The sequence below is a fragment of the Primulina tabacum genome, chromosome 10, assembly GCF_025594145.1.
Source record: "Primulina tabacum isolate GXHZ01 chromosome 10, ASM2559414v2, whole genome shotgun sequence".
Taxonomy (NCBI): domain Eukaryota; kingdom Viridiplantae; phylum Streptophyta; class Magnoliopsida; order Lamiales; family Gesneriaceae; genus Primulina; species Primulina tabacum.
This window is the reverse complement of record NC_134559.1, coordinates 7,744,538-7,767,632: the sequence shown is the minus strand read 5'-3', so window position 1 is coordinate 7,767,632 and position 23,095 is coordinate 7,744,538. Positions and strand designations below refer to the sequence as shown.

Sequence of the window (23,095 nt, the reverse complement as noted above, 5' to 3'; positions counted from 1 at the left end):
CAAAGAATATCATCCCAAATTCAATCATGTTTGTCAAAGTGTAGTCGTTGTCGTGTACGAGGACACAGCCGAAGAAGCTGCAAAGAAGCTATAAACTAGCTTATTTTGTCTTTTTGGTTATTTTGAATGGTTCTTGTAGAAATTTGCTCACTTTTCATTGACCATTTTCAATTTTATTTTCATTTGTTGTTTTCTTGCAGTTGATACAATTTTGCTAATTCCTATAGAAAAAGGACAACGGTGAATTCAATTTTGGACGTGCACACGAGGAGACACACCCGTTCCAGTGGCAGCATTAGCGGTGTAGCCTTGAGTTGATTATTGTGTTTTTGCATAATGTTGTTGTTGAGTTGTTAGGTGTTATATGATTTTTTGAATTTGGATTCTGTTGTAACATTTCATGTGTTGTCTTTGTAATGTATACAGTTTGTTGTTCAGTTTCAGAATGATTTTGTGCCACTGGTGTATGATGCTATAGTATTTCAGAATTATTTTTCTGTCACTGGTGTATGTCTTTCTGGACACCTTCTGGCACATGTGGTTGAGGGTTTCTTGTCCATTTTCTGGTTTGTATTCATTGTGGCCGATTATATCACATGGAAAAAAAATGTAGCACAAAATTGGCTGAATCTAGTATCATATATATATCGATATGGTACACAATGGGCAAACTTCTGGTACAAATATTGTGCAATTCACCTAGACATTAATACAAACATTATTGAAGCGCAAAGCATAATAACACATTGTTCGTGATGACCATTTTACTTGGACATTAAAACAAACACAAGAGCTACAATGAGCAAAATTACAATTAAAAAACATCTGCAACCAAAACAACAACAAATTCCTGCCATATCGATGGCCATGTTGTCGTTCTTATCAGAGATAACGTTATCATCATGTGGTGGCAAACCATGTGTCGCTAAAGAGACATATTTTGAGTAGCTGAAAGTTGTTTTCTTAAGTGTACTGATGTTGGATTTTGATGTATTTTCTTCAAGTACTTGGCTGTGGTATTCATCACACTAGTAAAACCAATTAGGGTGTCGTAGCTCTCAAGGACAAATGTACTAATACTTTCCCGGACGGGTAGCTCGTGGACCAGCTTCTCGTAAATTCATTTTTTCATAGCCACATTGGCATTCGGGTGCATCCTTGAACTCCATTCAGAAACAATGGGGGTTGTGTCTTCTTACAGAAGGATGAGAAGTGAAGTGAAGATAGTTGAGAAGGGAACCGAATCGAAAATTAATGTTGTGGTATATGTTCAAAACTTTTCAGAATCAAATTTCGTGAGTCAAAGTTGTGTACAGGTTTTGTCACTGACAAAATAGTATAATGAATGTGATATTTTTGTTTTTATCACTATGGTGAAATGTGTAATTATGTCATTTTGAATGATGCTCCATTTTTATAATTTAGTACTAGATACTAGTCACTGTGGTGCTTCATAAAGGTCTGTAATTTGGATTTTATGCACCTTTGTTTTACAAATATAGATATGGTGCACACTTAGCACATAAAGCTTTTAGACATAATAATTGTGAGTGGTGCTCCATTTTTATAATTTAGTACTAGATAATAGTCACTGTGGTGCTTCATAAAGGTGTTATTGTCCTGTAATTTGGATTTTATGTACTTTTTTTTTTTTTTACAAATATAGATATGGTGCACATTTAGCACATAGAAAGCTTGTAGACATAGTAATTATGAGTGGTGCTCCATTTTTATAATTTAGTACTAGATATTATTCACTATGGTGCTTCATAAAGGTCTTATTGTCTCGTAATTTGGATTTTATGTAACCTAACATTCATTCCCAACAAACATATGGAATCATGTTACATAAATGTTGATTCATGTTATCTAACACTCTCATAATAAACATATTTATTCATGTCACCTAACATTGATTCATTATAAACATATGGAATCATGTTACATATTAGGGATTAATGTTACTCAATATTGATTCATAATAAACATATCATTCATTTTACATAAATGTTGATTCATGTTATCTAACCTTCATTCACAATAAACATATTGATTCATGTTACATAAATATTGATCATTATACCTAACGAGTAGTGTACGAGGTGCTCAATCTTTTGCAAATGATACAACAAATTGGTTATTGATGTGCTCCATAATATACAAAGTGTATTGTATTTGTGTTTCTTTGTACCAATACTTTAGAAAGTGAGGAAATGGGTGCACAACTAGTACATACACGCATGGACGTCGACGTAGTCTTTAAATTACTAATTTTTGTAATGAAAAATAATCGTTCAAAAAATTATTATCTTTTCACCATCATATGTTTGTCATCAGTACAAAAGAGGCAACAACACAAAATCTCACATTAACACAAAAGGGAGCCCAAGTTTTAACCTCTTCTGTACTAAACAAATGTATTTTTCAATAGTCCATTACCATAAGAAATTATAGTGGCGGCAACACGGGCTCAATAAGTGTCCATCTCACATCTTGTTCATATGCCCAAATTTCTTCAGTATCACAACAGAGACACTCTATCCACATGCATGCATAAACGCCACAATCCAGAGATGTACCTTGTTGACGGCATCGTTGTCTCAAAACCTCATCACTGCCTATGGTGAATCCGGATATATGTGACACACAACCACTCAAAAAACGTGCATGCAACAAATAAAATTGATTGACACTGGAATCATTACTATTGTTGAATATAATATTGTCAGACTTACCATAACTTTAGCAGTCCCAACTGCAAAAGTATCGTGAAGCGAATTGAAAAGTAGGAATTTCCCTTCAGATGCTTTGAAAACTAGCAAATACCAATGAAATATGTCATTAATTGAAAAAATTGTATACTTGCATCTTCTAAAAATATCTTCGTTTAGTTCATGCAACTTCTCTCGCATCGCTGATGTCAGCCTACCAATGAAACTTCCATACTCTGTATTGCTTATACGTCTCCTTTTACCGTATCGTATCAACTCTTCAAGCACTTCCTTATACAAATTCACCAAAAAATATACTCATACTCCATAATCCAATAAGTTGAACAAGAATTCAATTTCAAACGCACATGTACCAACGTGTCCATACAGTAAGTCTCAAATCCATAATCCATACTTTTTTTTTGCATTATTCTCATGTACACGTTTATCATAATGCCACTGACGAGCTTACCAAACAAAAAGTCACAAAACAAAGGTCCAGTTAAACAAATATGCTCATCCATCCAAATTGTAACACTACAGGAATAGAAAACAAAATTCATTACAAACATTGAGAAAAAAATATTATGAACAAAATTAAAATTTCAAAGATATACATACTCCAATTCTCCCTATTCAGAAATTCTGTCAACAACTTCCTCTGTTCTACAGAAATTTCTTCACTCCCACAAAAATCGCTTCTACCTTTGAATTTCAACATGCAAGTCTTAAGAGGACTACTTCCCTCATCAACATCCTGGACAGAATTTTCCTATGTTGCAATATATTTTTAATATAAAATGCAAAAAAGATTAGCAATTGTATAAATAAGAAAATTGACATATTATTGAGATAAAGTAACTATTCGGGGATTTAATTGTGCACCACTGATCGGCAAACCAGTTTTTTGGAACGCCTATTCCGTTTTGGTGTAGAGCTGGGTGAAGTCACAAAACTCGTGAGTTTTTTCTTTTACACACGATCACCCCTAGTCCTCACGGTATTTACAATTGAAGATTGAAAAAGGGTGATCTTTGGCATTTCTGAAGTACCAATGCCACTGCCAGCATCATTCTCATCATCGTCATCTGTTCCACTCCCGCTATTTCAACCAAACACATAATTGTTTTCATCAAATGAAGCGATTGCAAATTCAGGGCCTAATACTTTGTTGTTTTCTATTATGAAATCAACACCAACATTATGCACCATCAAATTTGCATTAGGTCCAATTGTAATATTATCAGCTGAATGATTTCCAGAATCAGTTCTTTTCACTTCGTTATTCTCTTTATTACCTGAATAATTCCTAGAATCAGCTGCCCTCAGTTCATGGTTTTCTTTATGCAAATCAGCAACAACATTCTTCAACATGACATCAACAATATTATCAAAATTATCAGATACATTTTTTGCAGACTCAGCAGCCTATTTTTTTATCAATCTGCCTAGCCTCCTCCAACTTTTCCTCAATAATCTCATCATTCTTCTCGGAAATATATTCTCTTTTGGATACAAGCAAAATATTTTCTCGCTCTAATTCAACACATCTGCTTTTTAACATCTTCAATTCATCCATGCATACATTATGCGTACAGTCAACATCCAATGCTTTATCACTCTGCTCAACATCCTCCAACTTTAAATCAATAATCTCATCATTCTTCTTAGAAACCAATGATCTTCTGGCAACATGTAAAATACATTCTCGCTCTAATTCAACATATTTCCTTTTCAATATTTTCAGTTCATCCATTTGTTTTTTTAAAATTTTTACAAATTTTCTCACTTCAGATTTACCATTTTCCAGCTTAATTGCATGGTTTATGTCCAACAACTCCGTCTCCTCGGAAAATGGTGCATTGTTAGAACCTGTTCACCAGTACAAAAAAAAAAAACAATTTCTGTCAGTTCATCCACATTTATGTGACACACATTGAAATTTCTTATTTCAAAATAGTTTGATACCATATTATAAATAATAACAATAAAAAATATTTATTTTTTTACATTAAATAAATAAATAAATCAAAACCTCTCGCCTCCTCATACTCGTCCTCACTTGTATCGATCAAGTCTAGTGAGTCTAAAGACTCAACATGCATAAATTGAGAATAGCAAGTAATATATAATAAATTAACACACATTTTTAAAGTAGCACATACATACTCAAACTTTGAACATACTTACATAAACATAGACATGCCATCATCAACAACTTAAACATTGCATTTTGATTACCGACGAGTTCTTGCTCTGGAATTATTTGTTCTGATAAATACTCATCTAAGGTATTTTTTAGTTAATTCAGTACCTTGATCGCTTTAATCTTGATTATTAAAACCGATTTTTCATTTTCAATCTGTCTAAGAAATTTATCAGTTGGACACATGTCATTATATTTACAGAGCGAGATTACTTAAAATGAACTCGGATGAAATAAGACCAACTTGGATTGAATTTATGGAATTCAAGAGTGATTTAGCTTCAACAAACTTAAATGGAATCTTGCTTTCCACCCATCGAAACAACCGAGGAAAAACATGTAAACCGGTGCACACTCCTAATACTGGAACCCTCTCATATACCCATGCCTAAAACAAATAAGAAAATCTGAAAATTATTGAGAAATTTTTTTTAATAAAAATAAAACACAATACTATCAATTAAACCAATAGTGCTTCCGTCTAAATAAGTTTTACTTCCGACGTCACGTCAACCTCGGCACAAAAATCGGAAGGCAGCATCTCCCCAAGCATACTCGAAAAAAGTCAAAAGGTCATCGAGATAAGGGAAAATAAAACCAAGGGTTGAATAATTACAAGTTGGGAATATTATGCAGTTGAAAACAAACAAGATAAAAAAACGAAAAAAATCATCGACTTCACTGTTATCATCATTGGCAGCAAGCGAAATTATTTTTTTAAAAATATCTGCACGTTTGGCATTAGTCACTTTTCCTTCAAATTGACGAGACAAAAAATTGGAATCCACTTTCAGGTCCAAATCAACAGATTTTCCAACATGACGCAGCCCGAGAATAAGAGAGAAATCCGTTGAACTAAAAGGTATTGAGATATCTTCACCAACAACTAACGAGAATGAATCAAACTGAAATCTATTGAGAACATAATCAATTCTCGAACTACTTATCGCAAGGACATGGATATCAATCCATTTCGCAAACGACGTATCTTTTATCCGACCAATTTGTTGCTCACCTAAGACAGGCTTCAGTTTTCTCTTCACGGATTTAAAGAAATGGGGGGAACAATGTGAAAGTAGCTTTGAACATAATTCATTTTCATTCTTTTGCTGATTACCATATTTAACAATCTTCTCAACATCAAACTCTACATTAGAAAATGAGAAAAAGATATGAAATCTATCTCTGATGTGTATATATATATTTATATATCAGAACGTGAATTTTTTTTTTACAAAGAATCTAGGTTAAATATAAATACAAATAAAGAGAGTCGATCAAGTATCAATCACATTACTATTAGCATAACAAAAACGTGGTCAGTGGAGATAATTGGTTCATAAAGCCAACACTTTTTAACCTGATTTATAAACTTCATCTGTAATATTCAAAAATAATGCAATACAACTAAAAAACCAACTTGATAACAATATGAAAAAAGAAACCCTACAAATTGGGGATAAATGTTCCTAATCAATGAGAAAAAATTTAAAGCATTCGCTGTCCGAACAAGAAAAATATTACAAAACAAAATAGCAACATCATAACAAGAGGGTTCAATTTAAAACATACAGAAATATACAAACCTGATTTCCGCGTTCTTGATCTTTTCTCTTTCACAACTTTCTTCACTATCTTTTTTTGTGGTGATTTACTCGTTCTTCTCTCCTTCGGTTCTATACTCTTCTTCGGATTCTTGGGACTCAGGAGGAGTAATGTCGGGAAGCTCTTTAACAAATACAAGAGGGAAGCATAAAAAAAAAAACAAATACAAGAGGGTCTTTAACGGTTTTGGAAAAATAACAAAGACAACAATATAACTTCATGCGAATTAGAGACCTTAAACATATATTAAAATGGGTCAAGGAGTTAAAATCAATTTATTCTGACACGAGGACTGGAAAAATATTTTAGTTTACTTTTAGAGATTTTTGAAAAGTTTACCCCATATATAATGTTCAATATCAATATTAATATTCATGTATTTTTCAACGTTTGACTTGATTAACACGCATCAACACTTTGTTGGAGCCGCCACATGCTACACATAGGTGTCACATAAAAAAAGACTAACTTACAAAAATAATAAAGGAGATCCAACCGATATATACACATATATATATATGTATGTATAATATCTCTTACCATATATTAAATTTCCTCCTAACAAAGGCAAAAGATTTGGTGTTATGCACTCTTTTTATATTTTATTATATACTAATAAAATTTCAATTTTTAATTCAAAGATTGTGCATGCCAGTGGGTATAGTTTTCTTTTTACAACATATCATAGTTTTATTCCTTACACTACCAATCCTCTTATTTACTTTTTTTTAGTTTATTATTTCGAATTTCATTTTAGTTTTTTTTATTATGGATATGATTTTTTTAATATAAATCAATTGATTAGGTATCTTGTGAGACGGTATCACGAATCTGATACGGGTCAACTCTATCGATATTCAAAATAAAAAGTAATATTCTTAGCATAAAAAAATAATATTTTTTTCATGGATGACCAAAATAAGAGATTCGTCTCACAAAATATGATCCGCGAAATCACCTCACACAAGTTTTTATCAAATCAATTTAATTATAAAAAAATACTTGGATAGCAGTAACCAACCCATGCTAGTTGTACTAATTATCCTCTCACGCTGTTAACAGAAAGCAGAAGAGGAATACACGGCCACCGGGTCCTCAAAACGACACCGACTTCCCCGATGCCAGCGGGAGAGCTCCTCCACCCTTCGCCGCCACCCCCGCTGCAGGGGTCGGCGGAGGAGGAGGCGTGGGTTTGGAACCAGATCAAAGCCGAGGCTCGTTGCGACGCCGAAGCCGAGCCAGCTCTAGCCAGCTACCTCTATTCCACCATTCTATCTCACTCCTCCTTGGAGCGGTCCCTCTCCTTTCACTTGGGAAACAAGCTTTGCTGCTCCACTCTTCTCTCGACTCTTCTCTATGATCTTTTCCTTGATATCTTCTCCAACGACGCTACCCTCCGCTCCGCCAGTGTCGCCGACCTACGCGCCGCCCGTTTCCGCGACCCCGCATGCGTTTCTTTCTCTCACTGCCTTCTTAATTATAAGGGATTCCTCGCTTGCCAGGTATAATTTTTATTTTTTTCGTTTTTATAATTGCTATTTTGGCATTTCAAGCTTGCCTCTAAAATTTTTGCAAGGGATTAGGAATTTAGAGCTCTTGAAATCTTTTTTAACTCAATTTTTTATTTGACTGTTCATATAATGTGTGTTTTAGTTGTTCATACTGAGAGCTGACAACTCCAAGAAAATTTTGGTGTAGCTGCTAAAGCATAAAAGTTTCCATTCTCCAGGAAAGATTTTCATAGTTTGATATTTCACCATTTTTTGTTTCATTTTAGAATTGGTTTAAAGTGTAAGTTTTTCCCCCTTTTTCAGTCATTGATTATGCTCTTTAATTGTTCATTTGGTGGATATCTTTCTCCATGTATTAGGCGTCAATGCGTCAAATATACGTAAAAATTTTAGTATCTTCAGGCTGAATATCAGCAAATTTTGAAGTCTCGAGTTTGAGTTCAAATTTCAAGCTCGAGCTGCGGAGTTCAACTCGAAAAACTTTTGATCATGTTTGTGATTGGTTAGAGTTTGATAATTTTGGATGTGAATATAGTAATATTTGAACCGGCTTAAGAAGCTTGTAAACCAGCTTGAAGTGTTTGCATCAGTTAGTGTATATGATTAATCGACACACAAACTGTGTCCACTTGAAACTTGTTGAACAGAATGTTGATCCCATAACTTGATGCTAATATCTGTGATAAGCTGCAACCTTTATACTTCGAGCCACTTCATTCCCTTTGTATCTGCGATGTGCTACTTAAAAATGATCACATATTTCTCCGCATGTCTTACACGCAAGGCCACGTGCAGAAAATTAAGCGGGGAATGAAAATTATTCTGATGGCTGAATTCACAATTATCCCATATTTTGTTGGTTAAATGCATTATCGATGAGTCAGTTTTTACCCCTTGAATATTTGTCGTTGGTGGGATAACCGCTTGCAAAACCGTAAACGTAGTGAACAACCTGGAGGACTAATATTTTGGGAGGTTTAGCTTGACGGACCAAGCATGCTTTTAAGGATGAATGAATCATATGGACCATTAGGAGTTTATGTCACTTGTCATGGATAATTCTTTGCACATTACATAAAATGGTATTCTTTTGGGTTTTGATTTGAAAGAGAGATTAACATTTTGCAGGATAAATGAAGTAAATAAGATTTCGAGTTTTGATGCTGGGGAAATAAAGTTCGTCTTATGTATTTAATCAATATATTATGCCTGAACTCAAATTACGATGGCTGTTTTTCTGATTGAAAATTTGAATCTTTTACTTGCTACATTTGTCCATTTCTATTTTTACTGCCCTCTTGGTGTCTCGTTTTCTGCTGAATATTAGAAATGAAGTCATCGTATTTACACTCTCAGGCTCACCGAGTGGCTCACAAGCTCTGGTCCCAATCCCGAAAGCCTTTGGCCCTCGCACTTCAATCCCGCATTTCGGACGTCTTTGCAGTTGATATCCACCCAGCTGCCAAAATCGGAAAAGGCATCCTTTTTGATCATGCAACTGGAGTGGTAGTCGGGGAGACTGCTGTGATTGGAAACAATGTATCCATTCTTCACCATGTGACGCTAGGTGGAACTGGAAATTTTGGTGGAGACAGGCATCCCAAGATTGGTGACGGGGTTCTGATTGGTGCCGGGGCAACGATATTGGGTAATGTGAATATCGGGGAGGGCGCCAAGATTGGCGCAGGATCAATGGTTTTGAGAGATGTCCCTCCAAGGACGACAGCAGTGGGAAATCCGGCGAGACTGGTGGGAGGGAAAGAGCAGCCGACAAAGCACGAGGAGACGCCTGGGGAGTCTATGGATCATACATCATTTATATCCGAATGGTCAGATTATAGTATATGATTTCAATATTCCGTTATCATATCAGTGTACTAGTATTAGGTGATTTCTATGAAGCACTCCTGTTTCGGTCATGAATTATAATAAAAAAATATTGTTGATGATGAAGATGATGCAAGTTTAATCTTTTATAGTATTTAAAGTCTTTTTCTAGAGGAATAAATTACCATGGGATATTTTGAAAAAGGCGTCCTGTTTTGCATCAAAATCTTTATTAACACTTTTTTTGATGCAGGAACATGTAATTAATATCTTTCGTTGTGTATTGGATAAACTTTCGAACTAATACAATAACTTGTAAATTACGTCAGTAAGAAATGTAAATTACGTCAGTAAGAAATACTTGTTATTTTTAGTCAGAGAAGGGATCTGTTATAATCGAGTTTCGAACTTGATATTTGATCTCAAATTTGAGACATTAGCTCCATATTGATGTATATCATATATATTTGGGGAATAAAAATACATCAAGAGTAAAATCAGAAATAATTTTTCTTTTAGTTACCCATCTTAAATAAATCTGAAAATTTATGTATAATAATTCTGAAAAAACCTATGCATCACTAGGGGTCGGTACGGTACGGTATACTGTACCGAACTACGGTACCAGTAATATCGGCATGGAATTTTCCATATCGATACCGAAAATTTGGTATACCGCACATTCGGCATACCGAATTTTCGATATGAAAAAAATTCATTCCGGATACCGTACCGACACCGAAAATTTTGTCGGTATATCGAACTTAATTTTTTTTAAAAAAAATAAATTATTTTCGGTATTTCGGTACCGAAAAAAAAATAATCGGTACGGTATCGAAATTTTCGGAATATCGATTTTTTCGGTAATTTCGGTACGATTTTTTGGTATTTCGGTATTTCGATATTTTTTCCCACCCCTATGCATCACGACAAGGCTTTCCCCCCTCTCCACCTGAATAAAATTGAAATTCTGCGTAGAATTTTTCCTAAAAAAGAATTATTATAATCCCTCGAGGCTTTCCACCCTCACTGCCCTAAATAATTTAAAATTTTTGTGTAATTTTTTCTATGAAACCTATGTATCATCCCCAAGGTTTCTCCCTTCCCCATCTTAAATAAATTTGAATTATGTGCAATTTTTCTTTAAAAAAAATTATGTATCACCCCTCAATGTTTTCTCCCCCTCACACCTTAAATAAATTAAATTTTAAATAAACATGACATAAGGATAATTTGTTCAATGTTTGAAAGTTAATAGTCGCACGAGTATTGCACGAGAATGCGTAACTTATATATAGACTAATATTTTGCGAAAAACATACTATACTTAAAAGGTGAAAAATTTGAGTTATAAGTAAGCCTGATGTATATGCAATCTTTACATTCATTGTATCCACAATATATAAACATTGGAAATTGTACGAATTCAAAGTATGCAACCTTTGTTACAAAAAATCAAGATCCAAGCAAATTATGCATGTATATAGAGAGACGGAGCCAGAAAATTTATAAGAGCGGATTGGACTGGAGAAAAACCTCAGGGGATTGAAACAATTTTTTTAGAAAAATTAAAACTTCTTATCTGTTTTAAGGATACAATTTACAAGATTTGCCTTCTAGCTTTTTCCCTCGGCTCAAATTTGGGTGTCATCTGATAAAAACTCGAAATCTCTTATTTTCTTCTGTTATGATGATATCAGTAAAATATTCTATACTACGCCGGGATAACTTCTCCGGACGTACAGCAAACCATTGGATTATGGTGGCTCCATTGTGTAGTTTGTTATTCTTTATTTTTAGAAAAATTACACATCAAAATTTAAATTTCTTCAAGATCATGAGATAACCACTACACTGGCAATTTGAGAAAAGGGTAGGGATGTAGACGAATCGAACAGAACACTATCAGGTTCGAGCTTTGCTAGTTTAGGATATACATAGGCTCGAGCTCGAGCTCGAGCTCGATTCGAGATTTTATTATTAAGCTCGAGCTCGACTCGTTTGAAAATTAATGAGCTTGCGAATAACTCGGGCTCGGTTCGTTAATAACTCGTTTATCATGTTTAATGATCTTAACTCTAGCTCGAGCTCGACTACTTAAGCGAACTCGTTTTCGATCTTGTTAAACATGCTCATTTTTGAGCTTGTTAAATAAACTCTTTTTAGAGCTCATAGAGCAATTTTAGCCAAAGGCCAACTAAGATATGATGAATTAAGAGATATCCTTCTCATTTATAACATTTCAATATCTTACATTTCACTAAAATAGCAATGTGAGACAAAAACTCATTACCTGACAAACTAGCCCCAAAAACTAGCCGAGCCCGAGCTCATGAACATGCTCAATAGCTTACGAACCGAACATCGTGAAGCTCGAGCTCGGCTAGGTAAACTTAACGAACGATCTCGAACAAGATTTTTATCGAGCCGAGCTCTAAGTAGCTCACAAACGACTTAGTTCATTTACATCCTCATAAAGAAAAGGCTGACAGGCACTGATATGCATTTTAAAATTGGAAATGGCCAATGTACATTCAAATTGCGTGAAAAATTAATTTCTCACAACTCTCATCAGCTTTAGTTGAATTAATTAATGTCAATACTAAATGCCATGCCATTGCACAATTAATGCTGACATATCTATATATATATATATATATATATATATATATATAGACTGTTGTGTATTTTAGAGAAGTTTTCCAAAAATTACATTTGTCTGACCAAGATTTTGAGATTTAATCATGTAACGGTTCTTTTTTTTTTTCTCTTCCTTCTTTGTATTTTTTATATAACTGTGTTAGCCAATGTGATTTTTCTGGTGAGTATCCAAAGATAGTTGTTATAAGTTCTATCGTCATGGAAAAAAGGGTAAAAATTTAAGAAATGTTAAATATATATTTTTTTGACCAAAATCATTTTCAGAGTGAATGGAAATTAGAAATTTGAAAATTTGGAGTTTAATACTCATTAAAAGAGTATCCAACAAACTTGAGCAGATGAACCTCCAAAGCCGAAAATTCTTTGTGACTTTTCATTTAAAGGCATGGAGCTCTCGTGAAATCTTCTCATTCATCATGTGAGTAGTTTTAAAGAATGAAACATATATGTCATAAAAACTCTCACCGCTGTTCGATTTATATATATTCAGGGCAAACTACATATCATATGTTCGTCAACCTGGTTAGCAAAATCCACAGTTGAGCTATAAATCACGAAAAGAAATGAAGGACTTCTCTCTGTTTCTGCTCAAGAATGCTCTTGGTGCAAAGATGAAAAAGGGGTTCAGAAACTTTTGCAACAGTGACATCTCAACCTCTACACTAGACCAGAGCAAAGCAGCCGATCGTCATGCGTTGGTGGCACAACCAGTACTTGTTAACTCTCCGTCGTCTCGGGAGAGCCATCCGACGCTGGAGGAGATGATATTGAAGTTAGAGATGGAGGAGAGAATGGCTAGAAGATCAAAGGTACTCAACGACGGGGAAGTCGTAGTTCAGCATAGAATGTCGTGTGTAAACAGCTCCGATATCCTGAGAAGCGCGAGAAACGCCCTGGATCAGTATCCTCGGTTTTCGCTTGACGGGAAAGACTCCATGTATCGGTGTTCATTCACGAATTTGGGTCAGGTTGAGAGAACTGACCAGATATTAATGCCTGGTCGGGAGAGTGTCATTTGGTGCAATCCAGGGGTGGTGGCCAAACTTATGGGGCTTGATGCGATTCCGGTTCCAGTAAACACTAGGAATATTATCAGGAGGGAAAGGCTGATCAGCGCCATGTTGAAGAGGCAGAAATTGAAAAGAATGGCAGCTCATGGTCATCAAATCAGCAGCAGGAAACATGAATATTTAGAGATCGAAAAGGAGACCCGCGATGGCTTCAGATTCAGATAATGTTTGCGGTTTCGGCATGAACCAAGGATGTATCTAGAAAAATATTCGAGCTTGGGCTAAGTGAGAAAATATGGAGGTGCGGGTTACTCCTGTGTATGATACAGAATAATTTTGTATTTTTATGGAAAACTATTAATTTTATTTTTCACTAAAACATAAAAAATTATTACAACACGATCTTGTAATAATTCTAACGTTCGAAAGGTAGTTTGAGTGAATAAATTTAGAAAATAAAAAGTGAAAAAATATTTTATAGATGAATTTTTTAGATATAAAATTAATATTATAATTAACCAAATCTATATCATAAGTTGAATATGTCACGCTTCGAGACCGAAACAAAAATGACATCCGATATTGTTTAACAATTTACGTTGAATACAATAAGACATGTATCAAATAACCAAAATCAGTCTATTTCATATTAGAACATTATCTTTACAAAATCAGTTAATCCGGATACGATTCTTACAATAAAAGAGTACAAAAATGCGGAAGTGATTACATACAGTTATGGAATCTCGAAGCAAGAGACTTGGTCTTTGTATCTTTGGATTTCTTTACTATCCCCAAAACTGATCCGGCTCTTTTTCCTCCACCCGTTCTTCGTTCTTATCAAGGGAGGGAGTAAAGGGGTGAACGTTTCGGGAAACACTAGGAAAGTGGTGGCCGATCGAATACAAGAATAACAAGTTATACATATTCGTAAAATGATTTACATAACATAAGTTGAAATGGAGCAGACAAAGTTCAGAACTTATATTGAATTGGACGATCAGATCATATAAGAACAAAACCTTAACAGAACAAAGTCTTATCAAATCAGAATCATATGTTGAGTACATATCTTATTATAATGACCATGTTTTATCCTGAATCTTGGGCTCTTTCTAGGGTGGTATTTTCCTGTAAATGAGCTCCTTCTAGGGCCTTTTCCTGCATATGAGCTTCCTCTGGGGACTTCTCTCACAGACATGCTATCTATGTGGCATTTTCTCTCACAGCTTTCCTAGTGCGCCATCATTCCAATAATAACAAACAGACTTATCCCATTGGAACGAAACATATGAATAGAACGAATCAAATTAGAACTAAACAGATGGAATGAATCGGAACCGAACTTAGCAAAATATGCATGAAAAATCGTATAGAAATACATATGAAGTAAAACATACAGTAATCGATCGAATTTAAAAACATATATAAGTCTTTAAACCAATACATAAGCTCACTTACAGTAATTCAAAGGTGCAATTTCGAACTTAATCGAAGATTGGACGAACGCTTGGCCGAACCTGGACAAGACTTGGACACGACTTGAACAATAACTTGAGCTGGTGTTTGGACGTTATATTCACTGGTGCACATTGCTCTATGGTTGGAATCGGGGTAGGGAAAAGACTCTAGCAATTTGCCCCACACGAATGGTTTATGGTTGGAACAAGGCCAAGTGCTACATGATTTTAAGTCTGAAATAGCTATACTTTGATGGTTCAATTCAAGGTTATCCTTGACTCAAATTCAAGTGAAAATTTGGACAAAGTAAAATCTTAAAGATGAACTTGCAGCTGTACAAAAAATTGCTTGGTACATCTTGGTACTACATGGGTGATTAAATTTTTTTACTTGTGTACCTCAGACATTATCTATTGTCGAATGTAATCAGTGTTTGGTACATATAATCGTTCTTTCATCCACAAAAATCTCTTTTCATTAGTTTGAAACTCTTGGTATTTCCTTTATTTGAGATGTTCCTTAATTTTCGTCAGTGAGGATCTTGGTCTTGTTATAGTTTAGCTGATTATTGCAAGAACGGTTGCGCTAACAATGATGCTAGGATTACCTTCCCCATGTCTTTTTGGCTTAATGCAAGCTATCCTGTTTGCCTTACCCGAATGATAGTTTAATGTTAGATCGTAATCCTTAAAGAGTTCGATCTACCATCTCTACCTCATGTTAAATTCTTTCGTGTGAAAACATATTTGAGGCTTTGGTGATCGGGGAATATCTTGCATTTGGCACCACATAGGTAGTGTATCCAGATCTTTAACGCAAATACAATTGTTGCTAATTCAAGGTCATGTGTTGGGTAAGTTTTCTCATATGGTTTTAATTGCCTTGATGCGTAAGCAATTACTTGCCTCTCTTGCGTGAGCACACATCCAAACCTCCCTGTGAGAAATAACTATAAATTGTGAAATTCTTGTTTTCTTCGGGGAATACTAACATTGGGGTAGAAGCAAGTTTATTTTTTCAGGATCTTGAATTTTCTCTCGCACCCATCATTCTAATTGAATTTTAAGTTATTCTGTGTGAGCTTGGTGAGAGGAATGACTATTGAAGAAAACCCTTCAACAATTTTCTATAATAGCCAGCCAATCTCAGAAAGCATCGAACTTCTGTTACATTTTTAGGTTGAGGTCAGTCCATGATTATTTCTACTTTCTTGGGGTCCACTAATATGTCCATTTCAGATATTATATGTGTAACGTACCGTACTTTTTACTACTTAAAATTTGCGAAAAAATTTAAAATTTTCTTAAAAGAGTAATCAAACTTCAATTTCGATAGCGTAAACCGTACGTCCCTAAAGTAGTTGCAACAAAAGATCTAAAAATAAAGTTTGACAAAAGTATTTGTTTGAAATCTCATAACCAGCAGCGTGAAATCAGAGTATTTGACATCTCATAAAAACTTAAAAAACTTGGGCGGTCCTCGGGTCTAGCCTCCTGCTTAGTCCAAGCCAGCTCCTTGGTTCCCACCCCTAGTCTCCTCCAAATCCTCCTCACCTGCATCGATCAAGTCTAGTGAGTCTAAAGACTCAACACGTATAAACTGGAAGTAACGAATAATGCGTAATAATACCACATGCAACTTTAAAATAGAGCGTACATACATGAGCTTGAACTTGCACTTAAACTTGAACTTGCATACATACATACATAGACGTGCCATAAACATAAAACTTTTCTTAAACGTGCTTGCGTACTTGTACATACATGAACATACATAAACTTCACCATTTTGCGTAGAGGCATGTTTCAAAGCAAGTGACCCATGCATAATACGCCTGATCAGACTAAACCACAGTACTGGGCTGACAGGGACGAATCCACTGCCACATACATGAGATCCCCGTTCATGCTTTAACGGGTGGATTGGTCCCCATTCATGCTTTAACGCTTTTTAATCCTGATCTAAACCCGTTCATGCTTTAACGGGGTGGAGAGGTCCTCGGCCACGTTCACCGACTTCCAAACCCATTCATAATTTGGTCACAAGATATTTAGCATACCTCAAAAACTTGAAATATTTTCTTTGCACGTCGTACATACTTACTTGGCGTTGAGGGATTCGTTGGATCTCGCTTGGGGCCGCTGCTGCAACATACTAACATGAGTTCAAACACTTATCTTTCATAGCTTAGACGTAGGTACTTGCGCTCACCATCGAAGTAAATAAATAGCTTATGACATTCTAAATCCCTCGGGACTTGATCTCGTTTAATAATCGTACTAAGCCATGGTATAGAACCCTAAAACAATCTCAAAGGGAAACCTAAACTATTCCCAAACAGGAGGTACACGGACCCCGTGCCCAGGTCCGACTCCGGGTCTGTGTAGGTACTGTAAAATGCATGCGAAGAAAAGGGAAGGCATGGACCCCGTGCCTAGGTCCGTGTAAGGGTTCGTGTACACTCGGCAAAATGACACTTCGGAAGGAACAAAGGCACGGACCCCGTGCCTGGGTCCGTGTCCGGGTCCATGTACCCTCGGTGAAAGCAAACCAACGAAACTTCAATACATGTGATGCTCAACATTCTAAACATGATTGTACGGAATATGACCCGACGCCTCGAGACCCATCCTAGGATGCTACTACATTGATACGACCCGTACACACACCCCGAATTCACGACATCCAACCTACGACACGATGCGACTCAAAAACACGGGACTTGACACCAAATCGCTTCTTACTACTTCTAATGAATTCAAGTGCCTATTGACACTAACCGGTACACCAATTACCAACCCAACATCATACTAAACATACCTAAATGCAGCAACGATCGCCCATCGATCCCCAACGAAGCCTGCAACAATAAAACTTCAAGAATGCATCAATAACATAATTTTTCAGAAAACGCAGTTTGAGCAGTCCCACGAAAATGATCATAACTCTCTCAATTTTTATCCAAATATTTCGAATTTCATATCAAATCAAAGGTATCGAAAAGTTCTATAATTTTTTTGTTGAAAGTTTTCTCAGAATCACGACCAAAAATCGCAGTTTTCAAAAGAACAGTAAATTTCAAAATTTTAGATCTAAAAACGTTTCGAAATCGATCCAACATATTTCTACCCAAACCTTGCACATCATACATGAATTTACGCATAAAAACAACGCAAAACATACTATGACATGATCGACGCAGAAAAGAAAATAATATATGTGCATTTTGATATTAAAAACTCACGATACGGCGATACCGAAGCGGAGACGGAGCGAGGCTTGATCCGGGACGATGGTGGCTCGATTTTCTTTGAAGAAAATACACAAAAACTTGCTGGAAATTGGAGAGGGAAGGGGCGGCTGCTATTGCTCTCAAAAACCCTAAGCTTTTCTCTCCTCTCAAATAATAAAAATCTGAAAGTATGTGTGTGTGTTGTGTCGTGTGTGTTGTGTGTGTGTGCGTGTGTTAGGGTAGTGGGGAGGGGATTAGGGATATTAATTAGGAAAATAAATTGCTTAATTAGTAATTAACAACTAATAAAAATGCTAGTCCACCTCTAACTTTAACAAAATCCCTTAATTAAAAAAATAAGGTGCACAAGAAATAAATTTTTAAAAGTTTTAAAACTCCACAATTCCTAAATAAATAATTTAGGCTTTAAAAATGCTGAAACTTATCAAATTATTTAAATGCCCCAAACTTAATTTAAAATAAATTACCACATTTTAAAATTACCAAAAATCGTCCCCAGTCTCTTCTCCTCGATCCCGCATCGAATATTCGTCTGAAACATGAAACTCGAGAAAACATTTTAACGTGCAACACATAAACATACATAATTTAAAATAATGCAATTTAATAAATCATGCATCACTAAAAATCATTTTAAATTTAAATAAATGATTTAACAATTAAATAAATGCATGAGTTTTACGTGTACTGATTTTGGGCTCTACAATATGACCGAAGAAAGTGATGCTCTTTAGCCAGAATTCATACTTCTTGAATTTAGTGTATAGTTTCTCTGAGCATCTGTAGAGTGAGTTTAAGTTGTTCCTTCTGGTCTTCCTTACTTCGTGAGTATGCAAGAATTTAATATATGAATACCATCACAAAATTGTCGAGGAATGTCTTGAACACTCTATTCATGAGATCCATGAATGCCGTTGGACCTTTGGTAAGGCCAAACGACATTACCGTGAACTCATATTGGAGTTGTTCTTTTATCTTCTTTTAAGTTCAATCGAAGCCAGTCGAAGCCATTCGGTAGGTTGAATTTGATATTTTTGTAGCACCAGGTATCAAGTAAATTTCGAATTCTACTTCGTGGTCCGAGATCATTCCAGGCAATTCTTCTGGAAATTCTCGCACCACTGGAATATCTTCTAGATTGAGCTCAATACATTCTTTACTTGACTCATCATTGCTAGATAGACTTCTTCACCAGACTTCATGGTTTTCCAGGTCTGGGAAGCCGAAATGAAGGATTTTTGTTCCTTGACCTTGCCATTGTATATGATTTATTCTTAGTTCGGATTTTGACATTCTTACCCCGAAAATCTACCATTGCATGATTTTTGTCTAACTATTCATTCCTAGAATGAAGTCAAAGTACACCATACTATGTTGAATCAAATTGGAACTAAATGTATGCATATTGATAGTGATTTGATTCTATTTTGAAATTATCATGATTACTATCTCAAAACTTAAAACTAAAATAGAATCTTATAACTTACTCAATATCAGCCTATTGAATTAAATCCCGAGAATTATAACGTAGTCGTTAAAATAAAATCTCATTCAATCTTGTACAAAAAAAAAAACTAATCTTCAAATAATTCTTCTTTTACTAAATCTCGTTTTCAGCAAGACCACGAGTCTAGCATGCTCTAACACAAACGAGTTTCGTTGAATGTCTTCTCCTTGAATCTTCATCTTCCGAAAATTCTTAGTTCCATAAGAAGTCTCAAAACTTATTATGTTACATTTTTCTCGATACCCACCAATATCTCATAACTTACTTTATTTTCATAAGATAATAGCATTTATTTCCAAAAATAATATAAATTTATAAACTTGAAGATATTGTTTCTTACCTTAATTTTAAATAAGATTATAAAATCCAACATATTTAAAGTTAGCACTTAGCATTCCAAATTTAATATTCAACTTTTAATTATTGACACAAAAATCAATTTTATATTTGATTATCCAAAAATTATATAATTCTTATATCAGATTTTCATAAATAATTTATTATCACTAAGTCAAATATTTAATCTTAAGTCGAAATTTTAAGTCAACTTATCTTTGATAGCTACATTCCCAAAAATATCTCAATACTAATTGTTTTCTTCTTACTCGATAAAATTCCATAAAATTCAACAAATAGTACAACACTATATGCGTTGAACATGATTTTTCTAGAAATTTTTTTTTTCAGAAATGGAAAATTTGGATATAAATTTAAAGTTTGGAGATTTTGATATGGATGAAAAGCCTACATCATGAGATTTACTGAAAAACCAGCGAAATCGAACATTGAGTTTCCTACGCGAAGTTCTTGGCAATCCAAATTTTTTCTAAATTGACATAAACAATGTTTTGAAGTCCTAAACAATCCAATTATGTGATTTCGAGGGTAACGTCAAGATGAAATGAACTTTCATGGATATTTTTACTCGCTGGACTGATTCGAAATAGATTGCACTAGGTTTTTTACAAAAATCTGACGTCGTCAAATTTTTTCTCTCAAAATTCCAACTGCATTATGAACCAGACGGCTCTAATACTACTTAAATGTCACTCATCGAGATCGAAACATGAATGAAATCTGGCATTATTTAACAATTTACATTAAAAACAATGAGCTCGTAGTAAATAGCCAAAACCAGTCTATTTCATAAAAGAACAATATCTTCACAAATCTAAATCAATGCGGAAACAGTTCTTACTATAAAAGAGTACAAAAATGTGGAAGAGATTAAAGAAAAATAATGAATGTCCAAGCAAGAGACTTGGTCTTTATATCGTTCGATTTTTTTACCTAGCACCAGAACTGATCTTGTTCTTCGTTCTTATTTGGGGAGGGAGTAAGTGGGGTGAGCGTTTCAAAAAATACTCAGCAAGTAGCGGCCAATCGAATAACAGAATAATAACTTATACATAACACATACATATTCATCAAGTGATCAATTTACAAAACAAAAGTTGAAACGGTGCAGACAAAGTTCAGAACTAATATTGAATCAGACGATCAGACCATATCATAACAGAACATTAACCTAATAAAGTCTTATCAAATCAGAATCACATGCTGAACACATATCTATATAATGACCATGAGCTATCCTGAATCTTTGAATCTCTCCAGGGCCTTCTCATGTAAATGGGCTCCTACTAGGGCATTTTCTCGCATCCGAGTTCCCTCTGGGGCTTTCTCTCTGTAGACAAGCTCCCTAGGGGGCATTTTCCCTCATAGGTTTTCCCGATGCACCGTCATTACAATCATAACAAACAGACTTATCCCATTAGAACAAAATAGACGGATCAAACATATTGAATCAAAACGAAACAGACAGAACGAATCGCAACAGGAAGCGTATAAAAATACATATGGAAGCAATTTATACATTAATCGATCGAATTTAAAAACATATATATGTTTTTAAAACAACACATAAGCCAACTTACCATAATTCAAAGGTGTGGTTTCGAACTTGATCGAAGATTGGACGAACGCTTGGCCGAACCTAGACAAGACATGGACATGACTTGAACAATAACTCAAGCTGGTGTTTGGACGTGATCTTCACTCGTGCACGCTGCTGGAAGGGCGGAATCAGGCTAGAGAAACAACTCTAGCAATCTACCCCACACAAATAGTGTATGGTCGGAACAAGTCCTGAGTGCTACATAATTTTAAGTCTGAAATAGCTAGACTTTGATGGCTCGATTTAGGTAGATCCTTGACTAAAACTCAGGTGAAAATTTGGACAGATAATGCCTTAAAGATGACCTTGCTGTTGTAAAAAAAATTGCTTGGAATGGACAAAACTCAGCAGCCCTTTTCTTGTTCGAATTCGGAGGACTTCGTTGTTATTTTTTATGTAGACTTTTTTCAACCTATGGTATAGTTTTTGTAGGGCAATGAATGGTTGTAGGAATGCCCTCAATCAGCCGAATTTTGACTTTCAACATTCCTCCAAGTGATGGTCCAAGTAGCATCCAATCCAAGAGTCATCTTGATAAGTAAAAGGGCAATTATTACATCTTAATTATCATGTTGGGTCTACGAGTTGGGTGTTTGTACTCCCGAGTCGCTACATATTGCTCCTGGCGATTTTGCATCACTCCGGGCTCCTACAAGCTGAATTTAAGTACCGTTGAGTTGTTTCATGCTTTAAGATCCCGTGTCATCACACGATATTGATTTTATATAAATACTTAATATTATATTTTTCGAGAAATTGGCAAAAAAAACTGTCTGGCTGTAAAAAGGAGTCAGAATAATTAATCAAAAAAATAATAAAAATCACTTGCATTGACGAAGACATATTGTTAGATTTAATTTAATTGTGGTGATGAGAGTCAAAACCAGTAGGCCGTATTAGCTGAATCAAAGATTAGTATAAATTAACAGAAGCAGAACTCGGCTTATAAGAAACAGAAGTAGAACTTGGCTTATAAGAAGTAGAAGCAGAACTAGACTTATAAAAGCAGAATCAGAACTTAGAGAAGCAGAAGCATGACTTATGAACTTAACGTCTTTTACTTGATCGTTACAGTCTTAAATGTTACCGTTACTTTACCTAGTACCAAGCATTAATTGCACCATTAATGCTGAACAAAGACATTTAACGCTCCTTACTAGTTTTGGTATGAAACAAGACTGATTACTCTCAAGCTTTCTGCAAGACCTTTTTTATGTGATAAAGCTGATTTTACTCAGAAGTCACAGAAGCCGTTTTTGATTATAGACGTTGGACTCAAAAGCCTTCTATATATAAGGGTCAAATCCTTTATAGAAAACAACGTTATTATCTTTATCAACGCAACAATTATTCCAACGTGAGTTTGAGCTATCATTACCTACTACT

General features: G+C 35.0%; 2 protein-coding genes across 2 annotated transcripts; both read left to right on the top strand.

The window, feature by feature from the left end:
- Positions 1–7,554: 7,554 nt before the first annotated feature.
- LOC142505743 (serine acetyltransferase 5-like) lies at positions 7,555–9,986 on the top strand. Its single transcript, XM_075618843.1, has 2 exons — positions 7,555–8,024; positions 9,390–9,986. Exons 1-2 carry the CDS (start codon positions 7,641–7,643, stop codon positions 9,879–9,881), a joined length of 876 nt encoding a protein of 291 aa, XP_075474958.1. The 5' UTR covers positions 7,555–7,640; the 3' UTR covers positions 9,882–9,986.
- Positions 9,987–12,886: 2,900 nt separating this feature from the next.
- On the top strand, positions 12,887–13,902 carry LOC142505539 (uncharacterized). Its single transcript, XM_075618569.1, has one exon. The coding sequence runs from the start codon at positions 13,085–13,087 to the stop codon at positions 13,754–13,756; it is 672 nt and encodes a 223-aa protein (XP_075474684.1). The 5' UTR covers positions 12,887–13,084; the 3' UTR covers positions 13,757–13,902.
- The last annotated feature ends 9,193 nt before the right edge of the window (positions 13,903–23,095 follow it).

Bases quoted from the DNA above. Each gene is read 5' to 3' on its own strand.
- LOC142505539 (XM_075618569.1), top strand. From the start codon at position 13,085: ATGAAGGACTTCTCTCTGTTTCTGCTCAAGAATGCTCTTGGTGCAAAG.
- LOC142505743 (XM_075618843.1), top strand. From the start codon at position 7,641: ATGCCAGCGGGAGAGCTCCTCCACCCTTCGCCGCCACCCCCGCTGCAG. The intron at 8,025-9,389 runs GTATAATTTTTA...TTACACTCTCAG, and splicing joins AGGGATTCCTCGCTTGCCAG to GCTCACCGAGTGGCTCACAA.